Source organism: Sebastes fasciatus, chromosome 19 (assembly GCF_043250625.1).
Source record: "Sebastes fasciatus isolate fSebFas1 chromosome 19, fSebFas1.pri, whole genome shotgun sequence".
NCBI classification, from domain to species: Eukaryota; Metazoa; Chordata; class Actinopteri; order Perciformes; family Sebastidae; genus Sebastes; species Sebastes fasciatus.
In genome coordinates this window covers 17,199,270-17,220,735 of record NC_133813.1, presented here as the reverse complement: position 1 = coordinate 17,220,735, position 21,466 = coordinate 17,199,270, and the positions used below count along the sequence as shown (strand labels likewise).

Here is a 21,466-nt window from a genome sequence, read left to right as displayed (position 1 = left end):
TGAATCCACTTTTATTTTCCCACAGCGTAGGGAACCTGGACAATTGAGTAGCATTGAAATGAGAAATGTTACGTACATAGCACATGTGAAAATAACAGCCATCATGAATGAACCCCTAAGAGATGAGGGTACTCTGGGTCTTGCTTATTTAAATTCCCCGCTCTCCGCCTCCCAGCTTGATGTTCTGGATCGACGGCGGCCACGGTGACAGAGTGACGATGGAGAAGTCGTGGATGGACGGGTCAGAAAGAAGCACTCTGACGGTGCTCACTGCTCAGTCGGCCCACAGCCTCACTGCTGACGTAGCTGCCAGGAGGCTCTACTGGATCAGCGACTATAAGAAGGTGAGTTCAGGAAAGAAACACAGATACACACACTGGAGTATTTGAGTTAAATGCATTATATAATGTTTTCGATATACAGAATTATGATGCATAGTAGGCCTTTTTCACAGCAGACAGATTGCTTTGTCATAGTGGGAAAAGCACAAGTATTACTATTAACATTAACGATGGCGCCATTCTTTTCAAGTGTCCCAGGAAGCCATACTAGGTATACCAGGACCCTGAGGCAACTAAATGGAATTCAGCCATCATTAAATTTGTTATTTAGTAATTGCTAATTTCTTAATTTCAAACTTGCCATAGCAGCCATATTCCAATATTTTTACACTCAATATATTTCAATTTTGATACTTTGGGCCAACCAAATAAGTAAATGATTTTAGTGTTTCTTCACCCTTTTTTTCTGACAGTGGGGAATTTTATTTTTCAACATGAATAAATGTTCATGTTGGGGAGTAGTATCTATAGACAGTGCAGAACAGCAAATTAATGAATAGAATATTCAAAATCTTTTTTTTTTTTTTTTTTTAAATGAAAATTACATAACTTTGGCGTCTTGTCAACATTTTTTTGAGGTTTGGTGTCATGACGCAGTATTTAAAAAAAATCCCGTCTGTCATTTAATTCTAAGGTAATGAATGAATAGAATATAGAGTGGAGAAATTGTTTCACTTCATTGTCATGATAAGCTTATATAATACCATAACCTAAACACTGTTAGTGTTTGGTTGTCAGTCGCGGCGTAAGAAAATATGGATACACTTGAATATCGCGATATTATGTATCGATTCTCAAAAACACCATTAATTTTAATTAATAGTTTACTTAAACAATAGTTTGCAAATGCAGGTCCCACTGTTCTGATTGCATAAAAGTTTTTTTTAATTCCAATTGTATGCATATGGTGGTGTGTTCTTTACATTATGAGTTTCCTACAATTAGATTAAAAAAAAATCGCAATATATCGCCTTGCTTACAGTACCTGTATCGTATTGCCAGGTTCTTGTTATCCTTCATATCCAGTGAACATGAACTTCTTTTATTCAGTCAATAGAGACGGTGAAGATGGACGGGACTGGCCGTTACTCCTTCACAGGACTGTTCAACAGGAGACCGGCTCTCAGCCTGGCTGCGTTTGGAAGTTCGTTCTACTGGGTGGATGACAAAGGCCTGTGGCAGGTTCCTCGGAACCAACCGAACCAGAAGCAGTTCATCTGGAAAGCCACAATGCCGATATTGGCTGTTTACCACGAGCTGCAGCAGCCTCAAGGTACGTATTGGAACAATGGATTTAATGGTAATGCAATATGCTTTTTAATTCCAGTGTTTCTACCTCTGAATTTCCAGTGATGTTTGAAGTTATGGTCCTCATTAGTACCCAGTTTTATGGGATGGTAATGATTGATCCAGGTATTGGCAAACCCTCAGGTGCTGCCAGGGAAACGGAGTTGTGGCTTGTCAAAAACTTGAGATTTTGGTTGCAAAATGCATGAAAATATAAATTAATTATCTTCACTTTTTTCTTTTCCCTAATAATAGTATTCACATATCAAAATTACTTGTTTTGTTGTCATCAATCAGGTTCTTCTGCATGTGCAAAGACTCCATGTGAGCTCTGCCAGCTGACTAAAGGCAACCCTGTCGGATTCACCTGCGCTTGTCCAAACTCCAAAGTGCTGTTGCCTGATGGGAAATGTGAATGTAGGTTTACCATAACTTTGCGCTTTTGGTAGAAGACAAGCAAAATAAATGGTATCTAATCCTGACAGATTCATGAAAATGTTTTCATCTTTTTTGTCCCACAGATCCAAGGTTTATATACGCTACCATCAGCAGCATCAACATGCTGGAGTTTCGAGGCATAGAGTCCACTAAAATCCAGCTGTTTACCACCGACGACAGCATCCTGTCATTTGATGTGGACTGGTACAGAGACTGGCTGTACTGGGCTAACCAAACCGGTCATATCCAACGCACCAGTCTAACCCAGGTCGTGACTGAGGTGGTCCCAACACCTTTGCCAGGTTAATGCTTTGAGTTTGCTTGTACATACATGGGTAGCTGATGTTGCCGTCGTAGTGGAACTGATAAATTATTTTTAAAAATTGCTTGGTAAAAATATTTTTTGTTTGATCCGTACTTGATAGTCAATTAAGTATAAAACATGAACCAACTGGCTACTTGGTCCCATTACAGCTTTCTGCACACTTTTTATTGAGTCGTGTCTTTTTTCCCCTCTTTTTAGTTTGTCTGATAAAAATAGACCAACGGAGAGGGAACCTTTACTGGGTGTCATGCGACCAACACAGCATCGGCACCACCACAGCCGACAATCAATATCCAAAACAACTGTACCACACGACAAAGGAGATCCGAGACCTGTACCTGGACTGGCTCAGGGGGGGCATCATCTGGCTGGAGGAAGATCGAGTCCTCACCATGAGCATGATGGGAGGCGTAGCCAAAGAGCTGCTGCAGTTAGCAGGAGGAGTCCAGGGGAACATCGCATACGACCTCAGGGCTAATACTCTGCTCTGGAACTCAAAAAAAGCAGGTTTGTCAGAGTGATAAAATATTGTTGCTCAAATGTCTCTCCAGCTGTGACTCAACTGTAATGGTACGTGTCCACAGGGGCGTTTTTTTTATCGCGAGGGATAGCCTCGCTTCCCAGCATTGGACGCTTGATGGGCAGCCACTAGACACAAGGCACCTGATTGGACGAACACTTTCCCTCATGGGCTGCTGCTCCCAGCTTTCAAACCGGAACCAACATGGCGACTCGTTTGGAAACTTTCTTCTGTTATATCATGAAAATAGTTCCCCGAAATGTGTTTCTGAAAACATTTTATCCGAGAAATAAGCCGTGCAGTTGCTGAATCTGTCTTTACTTTGGAACGACACCGCTTAGTTTAAAAGTTTCTCGTAGTTTCCAGAGGCGGTGAGTCGCGTAGAGCAGCATAGACCTCAACTTTATGCAAATGAGGAGCAGCCAACGTGATTCCCCGTCTCTCGAATCGTGCCACCACGCTACCAGAATGCATTGCATTCTGGGCACACTTTAATTGTGCCCTTTATTATATTCAAATTTTATCCACATAAAAATGATCAAGTGACTAAATTTGTTGTGCTGCTGCAGCAATAAGAGCTGGCAGTGCATCCAGAGTCTTTGATTCAGTTGTGATCAGTTTAGGGACCGTAACAAATAAAGCTTTGAGTCACTACTGGGGTTAGGCAGTTTGTCACAATTGTTAATTTGGCTCAAACAATCAAGAACTTTGAATCTGGTGATGTCGGATGGTGCATCAGACTTAATTTCCCAACTTATACACACTTCAGAGTAAATATTTCCACAGTACAGGACTGTTGAATGTGTTTTGGGCACCTTTTTTACAGGTTTGACAACGATGAGCTTGCTGCAGGAAAGAAGCCACCGAGCTGGCAGAAGATGGAACATTTCGGGCTCCATCATCGCCGCCTTTGAGCCCTTCCTGTTGTCCCTCTCTGATGATGTCATGACCCTGTGGGACCGGCGTGATGGGAGCCCCGTCCAGCACATGACTGTGACAGGTCACGTGCTCAGTGTGATCGCTGCATTCAGGGAAGTCGGCGCAGGTCAGACCAAGTTAATTTAAGTTACGGAGAAAACACAATTTTATTCATTCAACATTATGTTGCTTTTTCCTGAATTTGCCTGGTTTTGGTTTGAGTAGTATTTTTCTGTTTGTGGTGCTTAGTTTTTCTGTCAATCTGTGGTGGCCATCATAGCTCATGTCAGCTGCACAGTTGCACCAGTTAACAGCAAAAGTTTTAGAAACGCATAGAAAAGCTTCTGATTCAGCTGAAGGTTGATCATTATTGTCTTACAGCAGTTTGTGGTACATTTATATAGAAGTAACATATTTTTACTGACATTCTTCTTAATTTTCTCTATTCCTTGACTTTCCATAGTGCAAGATACTCCAGTCTGCAGTAAGCCCTCTGTGCTGTGCAGACCCACATCAGTCTGCCTCTCACAAGCCCAGCTGTGTGACGGGAAAAAGGACTGCCCTGATGGAAACGATGAGGACTTTTGTCTAACCACATGTCCATCTAAAGGTAAAGTATCAATATGACTTTTACATATTTGTTGGAACAGGTAATGTACCTCTAAAACCATGTGAATAGTAAACACATTCACCACTGACTTGACCGAGTTTCCCAGCTTTTAGAATTTCTAGTAATCTTTTCTTCTCCGCCTTAATTTCCAATCTTAGAGGATTTCAAGTGCCAGGACCGTAGGGGTTGCATCTCCAGGAATCTGGTTTGTGACGGTCGTTCTCACTGTCGTGATGGCTCAGATGAGGTCGACTGTCCGACCGTCGCTTCTCCTGCTGCTCGGGCAAACGTCCTGAAGTGTCGCACGGGCTCAAAGCCATGCAAAGACGGCACAGAGTGTGTTTTATACAGCCACGTGTGTGATGGGGAAAGGGACTGTCGGGATGGATCAGATGAACAGGGATGTGGTGAGTTTCCCCAAGATGTAATCTCACTTATTGGAAAAATTGCAGTTACAGATACTGATGCAATCTATTTTTGTTCTTATGATAAAAGACACCTTTATTTGATTAATTAATTGGACATTTCCAGTTAAGTTTGGGGCTATGTAGTATCATATTAAACTTAACTTTTTGGTTTAACTTTGCTATGTGATTACTACTGTGTCTTCAAGATTCCACAGAACAGACCATCGGAACACCAAAACCAAATATGTATCAATCAAACGAAATGCCACCTGCTACCAAAGCCCCTGTTCCGACTGTGCCGGACTGCAGCAGCCCCTCTGTGCTCTGTCCCCGTTCTGCTGCTCAGCTCTGCATTTCTCCGGACCAGTTTTGCAACGGGCGTAACGACTGTCCTGATGGCTTCGATGAAGAGAACTGCGTGAAAAGATGTCCCTCTAAAAGTAAGCTTTGACTGGAGTTTGTGTGTTCTCCTAATCCCAAATGTCAGGCATTTCCCTGGTCTCAAATGTTGTTTTGAAAATGGATTCTTTCCTGGAAAGTGTCCTGGAACTTGGAGAGCTTAAAGGTGCAGAGTGTAAGATGCTCCAAAGAAATAAAGGGCAGCATTTCACCTCTATACTGGGTCCATACAATACAAAAAAAAGCCAACGAACAGCAGGGCAAGAATATGCAAAATTCAACCAAACCGCTGAAACTCTGGTCAAAAGCTCTTGGAGATGGACCTTCAGTTAGCAGAGCTGTAATAACACAAATTAAGCCAATGCAAACTAAGCCAATGCAAACCCCAGGGGTCTGATCTCGAGGAGACTGGCCGGACTCAACGCCGGATCAGCAAATTTTCTGTTGCAGCTGTTACCCAGTGGCAGCCCGCTTTGACTCCCGGCGCTGGGGTTTTCGCAGACTGTTCGGTAGTTGCTACAGCTAGCTGCTGAAGGCCCATCTCCCTGAGCTGCCACCAACCCGCCCTCCTCCAGGCAAAGTGGTCTCCTGGTGGCGGTAAGGATGAAGCGAAAATACAAGTTGTTTTCTCGTTACTGCCACTTTGAATTTAATCCAATAAACAGACACATAGATCCTGTACCTTCAACATCACAAGCCATCGGGGCAGCTCTACTTCTTCGTCCTCTCATGAGAACAGGCTGGCATGCTCATTTCAATACATATCTTTGCAACACAACACATGGACGTGTTTGACATAACATCAACACTGTAACCTCTTCACATTCTGTTGATATTGTAATTTTTTTGAAAATTTTAAACTAAATGTATGGCAATATCTTAGACATTGCACCTTTTAATTTGCTTTACCTAAATTTTCGTCCAGACGACTTCCGCTGCAAGGACCGCAGGAGCTGCGTCTCCAAGAGCCTGGTTTGTGACGGCCGCCCTGATTGCCACGATGGCTCAGATGAGGTCGACTGTCCGAGTGCAACTCTTCGTGCAGCTCGAGCGAACGTCCTGAAGTGTCGCATGGGCTCTAGACTGTGTGAAGATGGGACAGAATGTGTCGTCTTCAGTCACGTTTGTGATGGAGAGAGAGACTGCCGGGACGGTTCAGACGAAGAAAGATGTGGTAAAAGTGCCTTGTAGAGAAGCACACTTTGCTGTTTCTGATAACATAAGAATTTGACACTATCCTGATGTTTTGCTATGAAACTTCTTCAACTGGTTCGTGGTGTCATATTTCTAGATGTTGCAAACGCCGTCGCTCCCATTCTTCCAGAAAATCTCCATGTAAATGAGTCTCCTGCACCCGTCGAGCCATTTACTCAGCCTCCCACCCAGCCATCCTGCACCAGTCCTTCAGCTCTGTGTCCAGGTTCTTCTTTGTGCATCAACCAAAAACAGCTATGTGATGGAAAGAAAGACTGCCCTGATGGATCTGATGAGAACTGTGTGAGAAAATGCCCTTACAAGAGTAAGTTATTATATTTGGTTCTTTGAAATTGTGTTTCCAACAAATGTGTCGGTACTTATTATGTAAATGTGAAGCATACTCAGCAAATCTGATACAATTCCACTCACGTCTTTGAATATTTGTTTCCCCTCCATAGCTGACTTCCGCTGCAAAGACCGTAGGAGCTGCGTCTCAAAGAGCCTGGTTTGTGACGGCCGCTCTCATTGCCACGATGGCTCAGATGAGGTCGACTGTGCGAGCGCAGCTCCGCCTGTAGCTCCAGCAAACGTCCTGAAGTGTCGCATGGGCTCCAGACTGTGTCGAGATGGGACAGAATGTGTCCTCTTTAGTCACGTGTGTGATGGAGAGAGAGACTGCCGGGACGGATCAGACGAAGAAGGATGTGGTAAATATAAAAGTGCCTTGTAGAGAAGCACACTTTGCCGTTTCTGATAACATACGAAGTTTACACTCTCCTAATGTTTTGCTATGAAACTCATTCAACTGGCTCTTGTTGTCATATTTCCAGATGTTGCAGATGCTGTCACTTCCATTCTTCCAGAAAATCTCCACGTAAATGAGTCTCCTGCACCCGTTGAGACATTTACTCAGCCTCCCACCCAGCCATCCTGCACCAGTCCTTCAGTTCTGTGTCCAGGTTCTTCTTTATGCATCAACCCGAAACAGCTATGTGATGGAAAGAAAGACTGCCCTGATGGATCTGATGAGAACTGTGTGAGAAGATGCCCTTACAAGAGTAAGTCATGAAGTCATTATATTTGTTTCTTTGAAATTGTTTCCAACAAATGCGTCGGTACTTATTATGTAAATATGAAGCATACTCAGCAAATCTGGTACAATTCCACTCACGTCTTTGAATATTCTTTTACCCTCCATAGCTGACTTCCGCTGCAAAGACCGTAGGAGCTGTGTCTCAAAGAGCCTGGTTTGTGACGGCCGCTCTCATTGCCACGATGGCTCAGATGAAGTCGACTGTGCGAGCTCAGCTCCTCCTGCAGCTCCACCTGCAGCTCCAGCGAACGTCCTGAAATGTCGCATGGGCTCCAGACTGTGTCGAGATGGGACAGAATGTGTCCTCTTCAGTCATGTGTGTGATGGAGAGAGAGACTGCCGGGACGGATCAGATGAAGAAGGATGCGGTGAGTTTTTGTTGAAGTGTGTCTTTAGAAGTCGTATTGTTTCATACTTAAACCTGCCTGGCAACGTTTTCCATTTAAGTAGCTATATTAATTTGAATTGAAGATATATTAAGGGTGATACAGCTATCTTTTAAATGTATGTATCAGTTTGAGAGGTTAGTACAAATAAGTAAGACTATTGCTACGAATCAAAGTTCAGAAATGGCAATATACCAGTGGCTAATAACTACTAGAAATCTTGGACTTTAGGCTTATGTTCATGGTGATTGTTACTAATGTAATCATATGGCGATGATATTTTTGTGTTTTTAAAATCAAACTTTAATTTACTGTTGTTCAATTTGTAGATGGCGCAGAGATTGCCCCTACCACTGCTACAGAAAATGTCCACTTAAATGAGTCTCCTGCACCCGTCGAGCCGTTTACTCAGCCTCCCACCCAGCCATCCTGCACCAGTCCTTCAGTTCTGTGTCCAGGTTCTTCTTTATGCATCAACCCAAAACAGCTATGTGATGGAAAGAAAGACTGCCCTGATGGATCTGATGAGAACTGTGTGAGAAGATGCCCTTACAAGAGTAAGTCATTATATTTGGTTCTTTGACATTGTGTTTCCAACAAATGCGTCACTGTGGACAAGTAGTGGTGTGAACCAACATGACAATCTCAAACCTTATTCTGTGAATTTGAAGTATGCGGAACAAATCTGATACAATTCCACTCTTGTCTTTGAATATTCTTTTACCCTCCATAGCTGACTTCCGCTGCAAAGACCGTCGGAGCTGCGTCTCCAAGAGTCTGGTTTGTGACGGCCGCTCTCATTGCCACGATGGCTCAGATGAGGTCGACTGTGCGAGCTCAACCACTCCTGCAGCTCCGCCTGCAGCTCCAGCAAACGTCCTGAAGTGTCGCATGGGCTCAAAGCCATGTAATGACGGAACAGAGTGTGTTTTATACAGCCACGTATGTGACGGAGAGAATGACTGTAGGGATGGATCTGATGAACAGGGATGCTCAGAAACCTGCAAGCAAGGTTGTATCACTTTAAAAGTTTGAAGTTTTAATTAAATCTGGTCGATGCCGTTGAACTATATATCTTCTTTTTTTTTTAAACTGTGACATAAAATCAATGTTATTTTAACGCATTATGCAGAAATTAATAATTTGCTGTACCCTCAATACTGAGAAAAAAGGCCATCTTAACAAGTCCTCACTAAACTAATCAATAAAATCATAAGAGGAAATGACAGTTGAGCACAATATGATGTAAACAAGCACTTTGAAGAATAGCTCTTTATTCAACTAGTCATACGTTATATTTGTACTCCACCCCAGGTGAGTTTCAGTGCTCCCACGGGAAGATGTGCATCCCCGAGGCCGAGGTGTGTGACGGCAAGTCCCAGTGTCGGGACCAGTCTGACGAACTGGACTGCTGGAAACCAACCAAGAGCTGTGAGCACCGCTGCGCCGACGGCAAGCGCTGCATCCCAAAGAAATTCCTGTGCGATGGAGAGAGAGACTGCCTGGATGGCACGGACGAGGTGGGCTGCGGTAAGTCTTCAGATCCGTTTTTTAAATATTCCTCCACTGGTGATGAGGCTAATGCAAACTATCCCTTTAAGTTTAGCTTGCCAACAATCCTGTCAGTGTGCTACAACTTTTGATTTTAACACTGAGTTTTCTCCTTTCCAGACCCTGTTACTGCTGCAACTACAGAGTCTCCAGTTCTCCCTCCGGCATCAACTTGCATCACTCCTTCAGTTCTCTGTCCCGGTTCATCAGTGTGTATCTCTCCAAACCAGCTGTGTGATGGACAAAGAGACTGCCCTGATGGATCTGATGAAAATAACTGTTATGTTCAATGCAAAAATCCAGGTAAGTCTGAGTCCAGCGATGACCATGAGCCAAAGGAGGCAATAGTTTCCGCAAACTAATGATGGCATGGACTCACTGTGGAAGTGCTTTAGTTTGAATACTCTTTCACCATGAAGATACTTCGCTGTGGGCGGCTCTTTTTTGCAAAACCTCCACTGGTATATTGACTCCTCGCTGCTCCTTAAATTGACACCTTTTCTTCCTGCACGTCAGGTGACTTCTTATGCAGCGACCGGAGGATGTGCGTCCCCAAGATGGACGTGTGCGACGGTCGTGCCCACTGCCCCGACGGCTCAGATGAGATGCAGTGTCGATCAGCAGATCGTATTGCTCCCTGTAAGCCAACAAGAAAAAATACAGTATAAAGATAATGTGTAGAAGCAGCAGATGCACTGCAAGAACATTTTTATTGATCCCAGTCAGCAGGTGTAATCCCTGCTGGGTGATACACACTACTTTTGTTTCTCATACTTGATGTACTTGCTGTGTAAAACATAACTGAACACACCTAAATCTATCAAGCTTGCAAAACTTCTGTATTTGTTAATCAAAATCTACGCTGGGTGTCTTCATAACGCATTAAATGCATCATTTTCTTTCTGCCAAGCCTCCAACAATGTGCCTAGTGCCAGTTCAGCTCCACTGAGGTGCCGCAAAGGTTTCAAGCCGTGTAAAGATGGCCTGGAGTGTGTTATGTTCAGCCACGTGTGTGACGGAGAGAGGGACTGCCAGGATGGATCAGACGAGGAGGGATGTGCGGCTCAGTGCAAAGCAGGTTTGTTATATGCATTGAGCTGGTAAAAAGCAGCTCAAAGCAATCTGCACAATCTGTTTTTCATTTACATGGAAACATCTAGATAGTCATTCTGTAGACACCACTAAGGGCCTTTTCTTTGGATTTACTGTTGATGTAGTTTTGAGTTGAAATGGATTTCGAAATTGAGTTTCTTTTTAGTCGGGAGCTAGATTTGATCAGGAAACCACCAGGCCGTTTAGAACAGTAAATGGAAAATAATTTATGAACTGGATAGTTTTTTAGATCAGTTAGTGATAAATATAAAAAATGGATGCTCCAAATGCAATTGATTTGTCTTTGAGGAGTCTCTTTTCTCTTTCCCAGATGAGTTCCGGTGTGCTCACGGGAACAGATGCATCCCGCCGGAGAAGGTGTGCGACGGGCAGTACGACTGTCAAGACCGGTCCGATGAACTGGACTGTTCAAGACGGATGGAGGGCTGCCATCAGCGCTGTGACAACAACACTCGCTGCATCCCAGAGACCTTCCTGTGTGATGGAGAGAGAGACTGCGCTGACGGGTCAGATGAAGAAAAGTGTGGTAGGTGTTGTCCACATATAGAAAACTTGGATCAAACCAACAATCTTATGTAAAATGTGTTAAGTCTACAAACATCAGATAATATCTGCATTTCTGTTTTCTCCTTCCCAGGTTTGGTGGCCTGTGCGATCGACCAGTATCGCTGTCTTAGCGGTCAGTGCGTGTCCGAGGCCCTGAGGTGTGATGGCTACGCCGACTGCAGCGACCGCTCTGATGAGGCGCATTGCACAAGACCCCCGCGCTGCCCGACACAGCTCCGATGCCCGCACAGCCACGAGTGCCTGCAGAAAGAGTGGCTCTGTGACGGCGAAGACGACTGCAAAGACGGGTCAGACGAGAAAGTAAGGCACCACATTTGGGGCTCTCTCCCTCTCCCTCTCTCTCTCTCAAAACCCAGCCGGTCGAGGCAGATGGCCGCCCACCCAGAGCCATTCTGCCCAAGGTTTCTACCCGCTAAAGGGGAGTTTTTGTTCTTGCCACTGGCACATAGCAATGCATGCTCTTGGGGGATCTCTTGTTGTGTTGGGTCTCTAAATTATACGGTATAAACCGGCTCTATATGAAAACCGTCTCGAGATAACTTCTGTTATGAATTGATGCTATATAAAAATTAATTAAAATTGAAGTATTAATAGGTAGAGGCATGAATTGACACATTCTGGAGCTTTGCTTGGCAGACAAGAGGATGAAGGGAATGCTTTTTTTGAGAGTTTGGTAAGCAGTGGTTGAAACTCTGTCTCATCATTTGTATCCAGAACTGCATGTCGTCACCAGCGAAGTGCAGGGAATACCAGTGGCAGTGTGGAGACAGCGATCAATGCATCCCTCAGTCATGGAGGTGTGACGGGAAGAAGGACTGCCACAACGGCGTGGACGAGGACAAATGTGAGTGGCTCCTGACTCGGTCAGGTTTATTCCCTGCTTCAGACACTTTTGTTGTCATCACTGAGTGCATTCAGGCCTATTGGGACTAGTTATACAAGGATAATCTAAGCATTTTCAAAATTACATTAATTTGAAATCTGCGATGTCTTTTTTATGAGTTGATATGCCCCATAAAAAATGGCCCATTTATAACCTACATGGTGTGGGCAAATATGCCGTTTTTTTGCTAATCTATGTATATATTTATTATTGGAAATCAATTAACAACACAAAAAATTATAAATATTGTCCAGAAACCCTCACAGGTACTGCATTTAGCATAAAAAAATATGCTCAAATCATAACATGGCAAACTCAAGCCCAACAGGCAACAACAGCTGTCACTGTGCTAACTATGACTTGCCTGAAAACTGCATGTGATTATCATAAAGTGGGCATGTCTGTAAAGGGGAGACTCGTGGGAACCCATTTTCATTCACATCTTGAGGTCAGAGGTCAAGGGACCCCTTTTGAAAATGGCCATGACAATTTTTTCCTCACCAAAATGAGCCTGCTACAACCTGCAAAAGATAGATTGTATTAAAGAAATTAGTGGCGTTGAAACAAATTTGTTTTAACTTAGCATTATCGCGTTAACTTTGACAGCCCTAATTTGAATTCTGCTTTCACAGGCAGCAAGAAAAAATGCCCCTCTCACCTTTACCAGTGCGGCAGCAGCGAGTGCATGGACCCCCGCCTGGTGTGCAACGGCTTCACCAACTGTGCCGACAGATCAGACGAGGGCGCGGGATGCGCTCAACGCAACTGCTCAAGCCCGTCAGCGCCGCGGTGTGAACACCACTGTGTCAGCACCCCAAACGGACCGGTCAGTACAGAGCTGATGTGATTGTTCTTCTGTCCAAGGCTGTTGGCACTGTTTTGTCCCAAACTTAACCTCAGTATGCTTTCATGGAATGGCACATTTTTATTTGCACATGAATGGCACGCCAAGCTCATGGAAAATGCCTTTTTTCCCCTCATTTTTGCAGAGTTGTTACTGTGCTGCAGGTTTCAGACTACAGTCCAGTGCTGTGTCCTGTGTGGATATTGACGAGTGCAACGCAATGCCGCATGCCGTATGCAAGCACACCTGCCTGAACACCCGTGGGTCCTACGTCTGTCAATGCCTCCCTGGTTTCTACCTGGAGCCCGACAACAAAAGCTGCAAGACCAAAGGTGCTGTAGGTCTAGACGCCGTCGCTACTTCTTGAAGGAAAAGTCAAGTTCCATTCTTATGTTATGTGTAAAATCTTCAATGTCGGAGCATCATCCATCTATCATCATTTTTGTTTTTATAGATTAGTTGATGCTTGTGTGCATGTATTCTTCAGATATGGGGAAACTAGACAAAAAGAAGCATTTTACTTATTTTTGTTTACAAAATTATCTTTGTGCTGTTTGGCCTGCATTACTCAATCTGGAGCAGAGCCAGAAAAAAACTCACTGGTCATGTTTCCATCTTTAGACGAGCCGTTGCTTCTGGCGTCGGTGCAGTCGGAGCTCTTACTACAGGGAGTCCATAGCGGCACCTTGCGTCGTTTGTCCTCTGCCAATCGACCGGTCTTCTCCCTGGATTATCACTGGGCTCTGAAGAGAGTTTACTGGCTGAGCCCCGACTACCAGAGCATCCGCTGGGCTGACATGACAAACTCAAACAGCAAAGGGACACTCATCAAAGGTACGGCTGTCTCAGGAACTCTACAGTTCTAACGGGGTGTTGTCTGTGTCGTTCAGTAAGTCAACAAGATTTGAAAAAAATGATGTAAATAGAATGAATGTGTTTGATTTGAGCCATTTAACGAAATGATTTGTTAAATTAAATATTGTTACAGGAGTGAAGTCTGATTTCATCGCTGTGGACTGGGTTGGTAAGAACCTGTACTGGGTGGATGGACTGGTGGGCCAGATTCTGGCCGTGAAGCTCAGCGATACCACAGTGAGATCACAGGACTACACTGTGGTCCTGGGTGAAGATCTGGAGCAGCCGAGCTCATTGGTCCTGCTGCCACACAGAGGGTAACCTAGTAATTTTTTTCCTTTTAAAAACTGACAAAAAGAATATCATCAAATCATAATCTCAAACTCATATCTTCCATCATCACATAATCAACATTTTCAGGATGATGCTCTGGTCAGAGATCGGCAGCACCCCTCAGATCGAGCGGTCTGGGATGGACGGTTCAAAGAGGAAGGTGGTGGTGAGCCGAGGCCTGAGCTGGCCTGTCAGTCTGGCCTACGATCTCCTGGACAACAGGGTGTACTGGGCCGACGAGAAGCTGCGCTGCATCGGCTCGTCCTCTCTGGACGGAGACAACGTCAAGGTAAACACAGGCGGCAACCTCCGGGTCTGAAAAGTGAAGCCAATGCGAAAGTGCCTTAAACCTGCATTCTTTCTAATAGCCAGCAGGGGGCGACTCCTCTGGTTGCAAAAAGAAGTCTGATTGTATAGAAGTCTATGAGAAAATGAGCCTACTTATCACTTGATTTATTACCTCAGTTAACATTGTAAACATGAGTTTGTGGTCTCAATCACTAATTTCAAGTCTTCTTCAATACAGCATGATGTTCATTTAGTAAATTATGGTCCCATTTAGAGTCAAATGGACCATAAAGCAGGGGATGCTTTAAGGTGTGGGTACCTTTTGATTGACAGGTCGCTACCGCAGCGTTGTCCGTGTTTTCGTCATAAAACTTTAATCTTTTCAGTGTATTTTCGTTTCATGAAAGTTAATTGTAACATTTTGGTCGCCTAAAAATGTCTTATTCAGCGTTCAGTTGTACTTAGCTCCACCCTCTCGAGTCACTTCTGGTTGCAAAAATCCAAGATGGCGACAAGGCTATTGAAAGAGTCTGGGACACGGGCCTTGGGGTATTACACATGTGCAGTGAAACTGGAGCTGCGCTCGCGTGTTGCGATTGGCTCAATTTCATGTGTTGCACCCGAAAGATATGACGCGTTGATGATGCATGACCTCAACTCTTTCCACCCTCCTTCAATGGCGATGGCCAAAATGCAGAACTAGAGGCTTCAAAACGGCAGTCCACAAACCAATGGGTGACGTCACGGTGACTACGTCCACCTCTCTCTAACACCACCACACTGATGGAAAAATATTTGAACGGCCCGCAAAGTTTTAGCATCGTTTGAGGAAAACCTGATTTCGTCATGAATGTGGACTGTCAGCTGGTGAACGGTGATGGTGGTTGTACCCTTCTTCTCTCACTAGATCCTCCAGTTAGCCGAGACACCGAGCCCTTTCTCTGTGGCGGTCTTCAATGACCGAGTCTTCTGGTCCGACACTAAAAAGAGAACCATCCGCTCAGCTGACAAGAACACGGGCAAAGATCAAAAGGTTCTTCTGAAGAGACCAGGGCAGCCATTTGGACTGAAGGTGAGTCTTTGACCTCTAATGCTGTGGTTGTAACAACTGGAGGGCTTAATTACTTAACATTTATATTTTATGAATATATCACTGTTTTGTAGGAATACAACTTTTCATTTCAGTATTCTGAGCTAAAATAAGTAGTTTTTTGGGGCAGAAGGACTACAGTATTAAGTCACAGCTATGAGCGTTGATACTTATGTTTCCTCTCTCCCCAGCTGATGCATACCCTATCCCAGCCAGCCATATCCAGCCCCTGTGATCTGCTGCCCTGCACCCACCTCTGCCTCCTGGCCCCGTCGATCAGAGGCAAGTCTGGAGCGCTGGGGTCGCCGGGAGCTCCTGCGGTGAGGGGGCCTACGGCAGTCTGCCGATGCCCAAAGGGGCTGCTACTGTCCAAGGACAAGATTACCTGCTCTCTGCCCGTGGACTCAACGTTCATCATGCTTCTGTCTCGTACCACAGTCTATCAGGTGAATGGGCTCATTGTGGTGCAAAGACCAGACAACCTGCAGCCTGTTATTCCTGCCAAACACTCTCGGATCACATTTCTGTTTGGAGGCAATTTTGATTAATACACTTTTCTTCTCCTGTTCTTTCCTCTTTTTTTACCTCACCCTCCCACTACTTGCAGATTCACTTGCACTCCATGCGTCGTGATGGTGTTGCTCTGAAAAAGATGCCAAACGGCCGAGCTCTTGCCCTGCCTGGAGTAACTGAGGCCTCGGGACTGGACGCGTCCATCCAGGAGCTTTCTCTGTATGTGGCTGATGCAGGACAAGGATCTGTGGATGTGCTGAAGATGAGCGGCCCCAGGTCGAGACAGGGACTGATGCCCTCTGGACGAATCCTAAAGCTGAAGGTAGGCATGAATGGCAATGACAGTGCCATTTAAGGCCATAAATAGTTTGTTTTTACATGTTTTCGGTCTTTTTGTCATATAGATATTAGGGCTGTCAAAGTTAATGTGTTAACGCAAATATGTTTTAATGCCACAAATTGCTTTAACACAACTTGAGATTTTTAGGCTGTAAGCAGCTCAGTTTTAAAGCTAGAGTGAAGATGGCATCATGTGAAACTAGAAAACCAAAGGAGTCCATTGGTACCAATCATGTCATACTAGCTTGTCATGAAGGAGGCTAAATAACGCTCCAAACTTATGCTACATGTTGGCAAGGAAAAACTGGCATGGACATTTTCAAAGGGGTCCCTTAACCTCTGACCTCAAGATATGTGAATGAAAATGGGTTCTATGGGTCTCCCATTTATAGTCATGCCCACTTTATGATAATCACATGCAGTTTGGGGAAAGTCATAGTCAAGTCAGCACACTGACACACTGACAGCTGTTGTTGCCTGTTGGGCTGCAGTTTGCCATGTTATGATATGAGCATATTTTTTATGCTAAATGCAGTACCTGTGAGGGTTTCTGGACAATATTTGTCATTGTTTTGTGTTAATTGATTTCCAATAATAAATATATACATACATTTTCATAAAGCAAGCATATTTCTCCACTCCAATGTTGATAAGAGTATTAAATACTTGACAAATCTCCATTTAAGGTACATTTTGAACTGATAAAAGATGTGATTAATTTGCGATTAATCACGATTAACTATGGAAAATCACACAATTAATCGTGATTAAATATTTTAATCGATTGACAACCCTAATAGATAAAGGGAGATAGATGTATAATTTTTATGGAACCCAGCTATAAAATACGATCGTTGACAGTTACTGTAGTTGACAAAAAGCATGTTTTTTTTTTTTTTTATGACCTTCAGTATTTTCTGGTTTCTTTTATTTATATATACAGCATATATGTATGTACACACAATTGCCCTCTTACTTTGATTTGCTTTGGTCAATCAAAAATGGGCCAATTTTAGGTAAGGTTATTACTTTTGAAATATCTTAAAAATTGATTTCAGTTAAGAAAGGGTGCCAGCATTTCTCCAGTAAAAACGGTCACTTCTTGGTGAAATTTGAATTCCGGAAACTGAACTTCTCCGTCCCACAAGGAGGGCGCCGTGACGGCTCTGGCAGTTGACTGGGTGACCTCCAACCTCTACTGGAGCAGCACGGCGAGGCCTGACCTCCACGTGACCTCCCGCCACGAAGGCTACACCACCGCACTGCTGCAGGGATCACTGCAGGTGAAGTAGACTCCGCTTCACTGCTCACATTTGCTCTTCTCTGCTCATCCATCATCTCATTTACCTCTGACATTTACTTGACTCCTTCCTCCTTACATACAGACGTAGGCAAAGTTGTTGGTACCCTTCCGTTAAAGAGAGAAAAACCCACAATGGTCACTGAAATAACTTGAAACTGACAAAAGTAATAATAAATACAAATTTACTGAAAATGAACTAATGAAAATCAGATATTGTTTTTGAATTATGGTTCAGCAGAATCATTTTAAAAAACAAACTAATGAAACTGGCCTGGACAAAAATGATAGTACCCTTAACTTAATATTTTGTTGCACAACCTTTTGAGGCAATCACTGCAATCAAGTGATTTCTGTAACTCTCAATGAGACTTCTGCACCTGTCCACAGGTATTTTGGCCCACTCCTCATGAGCAAACTGCTCCAGCTGTCTCAGGTTTGAAGGGTGCCTTCTCCAGACAGCATGTTTCAGCTCCTTCCACAGATGTTCAATAGGATTTAGATCCGGGCTCATAGAAGGCCACTTCATAACAGTCCAATGTTTTGTTCTTAGCCATTCTTGGGTGTTTTTAGCTGTGTTTTGGGTCATTATCCTGTTGGAGGACCCATGACCTGCAACTGAGACCAAGCTTTCTGACACTGGGCAGCACATTTCGCTCCAGAATGCCTTGATAGTCTTGAGATTTCATTGCACCCTGCACAGATTCAAGACACCCTGTGCCAGATGCAGCAAAGCAGCCCCATAACATAACCGAGCCTCCTCCATGTTTCACATTAGGTACAGTGTTCTTTTCTTTGGATGCTTCATCTCTTCGTCTGTGAACATAGAGCTGATGTGACTTGCCAAAAAGCTCCAGTTTTGTCTCATCTGTCCAAAGGACATTCTCCCAGAAGCTTTGTGGCTTGTCAATATGCATTTTGGCAAATTCCAGTCTCGCTTTTTTATGATTTGGTGTCCTCCTGGGTCGTCTTCCATTAAGTCCACTTTGGCTCAAACAGTGACGGATGGTGCGATCGGACACTGATGTACCTTGACCTTGGAGTTCACTTCTAATCTGTTTGGAAGTTGTTCTGGGCTCTTTGGTTACCATTCGTATTATCCGTCTCTTCAATATGTCATCAATTTTCCTCTTGCGGCCACGTCCAGGGAGGTTGGCTACAGTCCCATGGACCTTAAACTTCTGAATAATATGAGCAGCTGTAGTCACAGGAACATCAAGCTGCTTGGAGATGGTCTTATAGCCTTTACCTTTAACATGAAGGTCTATAATGTTCTTTCTAATCTCCTGAGACAACTCTCTCCTTAGCTTTCTGTGGTCCATGTTCAGTGTGGTACACACCATGATACCAAACAGCACAGTGACTACTTTTCACCCTTTAAATAGGCAGACTGACTGATTACAAGTTTGAAGATACCTGTGATGCTATTTACAGGACACACCTTAGTTTAATATGTCCCTATGGTCACATTATTTTACATCTTTTCTAGGGGTACCATCATTTTTTGTCCAGGTCAGTTTCATTAGTTTGTTTTTTAAAATGATTCTGTTGAACCACAATTCAAAAACAATGTCTGATTTTCATTAGTTCATTTTCAGTAAATTTTTATTTATTATTACTTTTGTCAGTTTCAAGTTATTTCAGTGACCATTGTGGGTTTTTCTCTCTTTAACGGAAGGGTACCAACAACTTTGCCTACGTCTGTACATATCTCTTTAACCCTGATACAACTTCTCTAGTCTCAGCTGCGGCTTTTTACACCTGTTGACCGTCTGATATTGTCCTGACAAAAGGCCTCCTGCAGTGAAAATATTATGTTTTAGGGGTAATTTTTACAAAATGTAAATAGGCAAAGACAATAAGTTAACATTGTTGAGCTGTAATTTTTCAAGGATCTAGGTTTAAGGTTATTTATCAAAATATGTTTAGAGGACATACTGTATATAGTGTATTATCAACACGTCCGAACAAATCTAGTCAGCCGATTTTTGCACGTACCCAGCCTCAGTCCAAATATCTTTGTCAAAATTGTCAATTTTGCAAATAGTAAGTAAACATAGGCTTAAGACTAGTTACTAAAACACTGAGACTTACTCCTAGCTTTCTCTTTAGTGTTGTATTTATAGTATAAATGTCAGCAGAAAAATCCAGGACCTCTGATCCAAGACTCTTTACTTTTTACCCCTCACATTTCTTTGAGCTGCCTTGCTCGCCCCAAGACACATTTTTTCCAACGTTATTTGCTTTTCCTGGTAAACTTGGCCTGTTCGTCCTCTCAGGGCACCACATCCATTGCACTGCACCCCCCTTCGGGACGACTTTGCTACACAGCAATAGTCATGGCAGGTGGGAAGAGCCAGACGGAGGTGAACTGCGCCTGGATGGACGGCCGCAACAAAGCAGTGCTGTGGAGGAGGTCGAGCATCCCCACCTCGCTTGTCTTTTCTTATCAAGGAACCATGATCTACTGGGCTGACACAGGTGAGGAGTTACACAAATCTCACACACTTGAACATATTTTTGCTGTCTTGCTTCTGCCTGCCTGTGTTTTCCCATCTGGTAACTGTTTTTCTCCAGGTGAAGATGTGATCAGCTCTATTGGAGTGGATGGAACGGGATATAAACAGTTCAAAACAGGGCCGGGTCTGCTCACCTCCTTCACACATATTGAGAACATCCTCCTCTGGGCCACCCAGGACAAAGGTAAGGCTGGAAGCACAGGAGGAGCGGGGAGGTGGACAGCACAGTTTTCAATAATACTCATTTTGAAGACTCAAACACCCACAGTCAGTTCTTGTAATGGAAAGAAAATAAATGCCGGTACCCCCCTTATTCACGTCATGTTGGCGTGTGTATCGGTCGGTATCAGCAAATGATTATTAGGCCTACATTCTGAAAGGAGGTATTGGGTTTGAAGGCCCCTCCCCCAAGAAAATCTGAAGGTTTTTGACTTAAAACTATGCTATTTTACATAATTTTGATCGTACCATTATTATTACTATAGATAACGCCCAAAAAGCTTAGAGAAAACATGCTATAGTTAAATAAATATTCTATGATTTACACATATCACAGCCTCCTGGACATGTTTGCCCTGTAAAATCATATGCTATAAATCAAAAGAGCCGATTCAGACAACTTTTAAATAATGTCTCATTAATTATATTTGTTCACAAATGAAAAAAGTTATAAGGAACAGTTCACAAATTATTTAACAATAAATATGTGAACATTGTATCGATAAATTACAGCACCCTTGTTCACACACTCTTTTTCCTGTGCATCTGCTCATCCAGATGCTCTCCGCATTGTTTTTATGTTTGAATCATACGCTGGCACTGCGCCATAAGATTATTGGGGCCTCGTGAGGTTGTGTTTATAACATGGGAAGTTGTGTACACAATATGCTTGGCGTTCAAGTGGTTAAGTCGTGACAACACCTCTGTTAAGCAACGGCAATATTAATGTTAATGTCGGCGACTAGAAGCCACAGAGACTAACAATTTAGTAAGCTAGCAAGTGGGTAACATAATGTAGTAAATGCAAAGGGAATAATGACAGAGGAAAAATATTAATCAGTTGGGAATATCGACATTTTCCTCGGACCTATTATAAAAATATGAAGAAAAACAATATACGACTAAAAATGACAATATAGTCACTTATGTACCGAAAAATGAATTTCCATGGCCTCCGCCATTTCGGACAAGGTGAACAAACACGTCACAACTTGTAAACTCTGAGCTTTCAAAAACTTTCCACTTATGAGGTTGTGAATACCTCAAGAGGGAGAAGAGTTCATATGGACTCTTCTCGTGAACACGGTAAACACGACCCCATTTTAAGGCACCATATGAATTGCCCAGAGA

At 43.5% G+C, this 21,466-nt stretch overlaps 1 protein-coding gene across 2 annotated transcripts in view; it reads left to right on the top strand.

Annotated features, from left to right (window-relative positions):
- The window catches only part of LOC141757903 (uncharacterized), a 33,037-nt gene that overhangs the window by 6,212 nt on the left and 5,359 nt on the right, over nucleotides 1-21,466 (top strand). Inside the window, exons 9-42 of one of the 2 annotated variants that reach the window (XM_074618828.1) lie at nucleotides 176-344; nucleotides 1,392-1,614; nucleotides 1,926-2,045; nucleotides 2,150-2,368; nucleotides 2,590-2,898; nucleotides 3,738-3,956; nucleotides 4,293-4,439; nucleotides 4,598-4,846; nucleotides 5,053-5,286; nucleotides 6,171-6,419; nucleotides 6,537-6,764; nucleotides 6,901-7,149; nucleotides 7,273-7,500; nucleotides 7,643-7,903; nucleotides 8,251-8,478; nucleotides 8,655-8,933; nucleotides 9,236-9,451; nucleotides 9,593-9,775; nucleotides 9,989-10,111; nucleotides 10,383-10,550; nucleotides 10,896-11,111; nucleotides 11,223-11,452; nucleotides 11,867-11,996; nucleotides 12,668-12,861; nucleotides 13,025-13,211; nucleotides 13,501-13,713; nucleotides 13,868-14,051; nucleotides 14,155-14,356; nucleotides 15,263-15,427; nucleotides 15,637-15,891; nucleotides 16,053-16,280; nucleotides 17,446-17,580; nucleotides 19,877-20,078; nucleotides 20,175-20,300. In XM_074618828.1, coding sequence (XP_074474929.1) covers nucleotides 176-344; nucleotides 1,392-1,614; nucleotides 1,926-2,045; nucleotides 2,150-2,368; nucleotides 2,590-2,898; nucleotides 3,738-3,956; nucleotides 4,293-4,439; nucleotides 4,598-4,846; nucleotides 5,053-5,286; nucleotides 6,171-6,419; nucleotides 6,537-6,764; nucleotides 6,901-7,149; nucleotides 7,273-7,500; nucleotides 7,643-7,903; nucleotides 8,251-8,478; nucleotides 8,655-8,933; nucleotides 9,236-9,451; nucleotides 9,593-9,775; nucleotides 9,989-10,111; nucleotides 10,383-10,550; nucleotides 10,896-11,111; nucleotides 11,223-11,452; nucleotides 11,867-11,996; nucleotides 12,668-12,861; nucleotides 13,025-13,211; nucleotides 13,501-13,713; nucleotides 13,868-14,051; nucleotides 14,155-14,356; nucleotides 15,263-15,427; nucleotides 15,637-15,891; nucleotides 16,053-16,280; nucleotides 17,446-17,580; nucleotides 19,877-20,078; nucleotides 20,175-20,300 — 6,968 coding nt within the window. The remainder of the gene's footprint in view (nucleotides 1-175; nucleotides 345-1,391; nucleotides 1,615-1,925; nucleotides 2,046-2,149; nucleotides 2,369-2,589; nucleotides 2,899-3,737; nucleotides 3,957-4,292; nucleotides 4,440-4,597; nucleotides 4,847-5,052; nucleotides 5,287-6,170; nucleotides 6,420-6,536; nucleotides 6,765-6,900; nucleotides 7,150-7,272; nucleotides 7,501-7,642; nucleotides 7,904-8,250; nucleotides 8,479-8,654; nucleotides 8,934-9,235; nucleotides 9,452-9,592; nucleotides 9,776-9,988; nucleotides 10,112-10,382; nucleotides 10,551-10,895; nucleotides 11,112-11,222; nucleotides 11,453-11,866; nucleotides 11,997-12,667; nucleotides 12,862-13,024; nucleotides 13,212-13,500; nucleotides 13,714-13,867; nucleotides 14,052-14,154; nucleotides 14,357-15,262; nucleotides 15,428-15,636; nucleotides 15,892-16,052; nucleotides 16,281-17,445; nucleotides 17,581-19,876; nucleotides 20,079-20,174; nucleotides 20,301-21,466) is intronic. The other variant, XM_074618829.1, reaches the window with a different exon arrangement.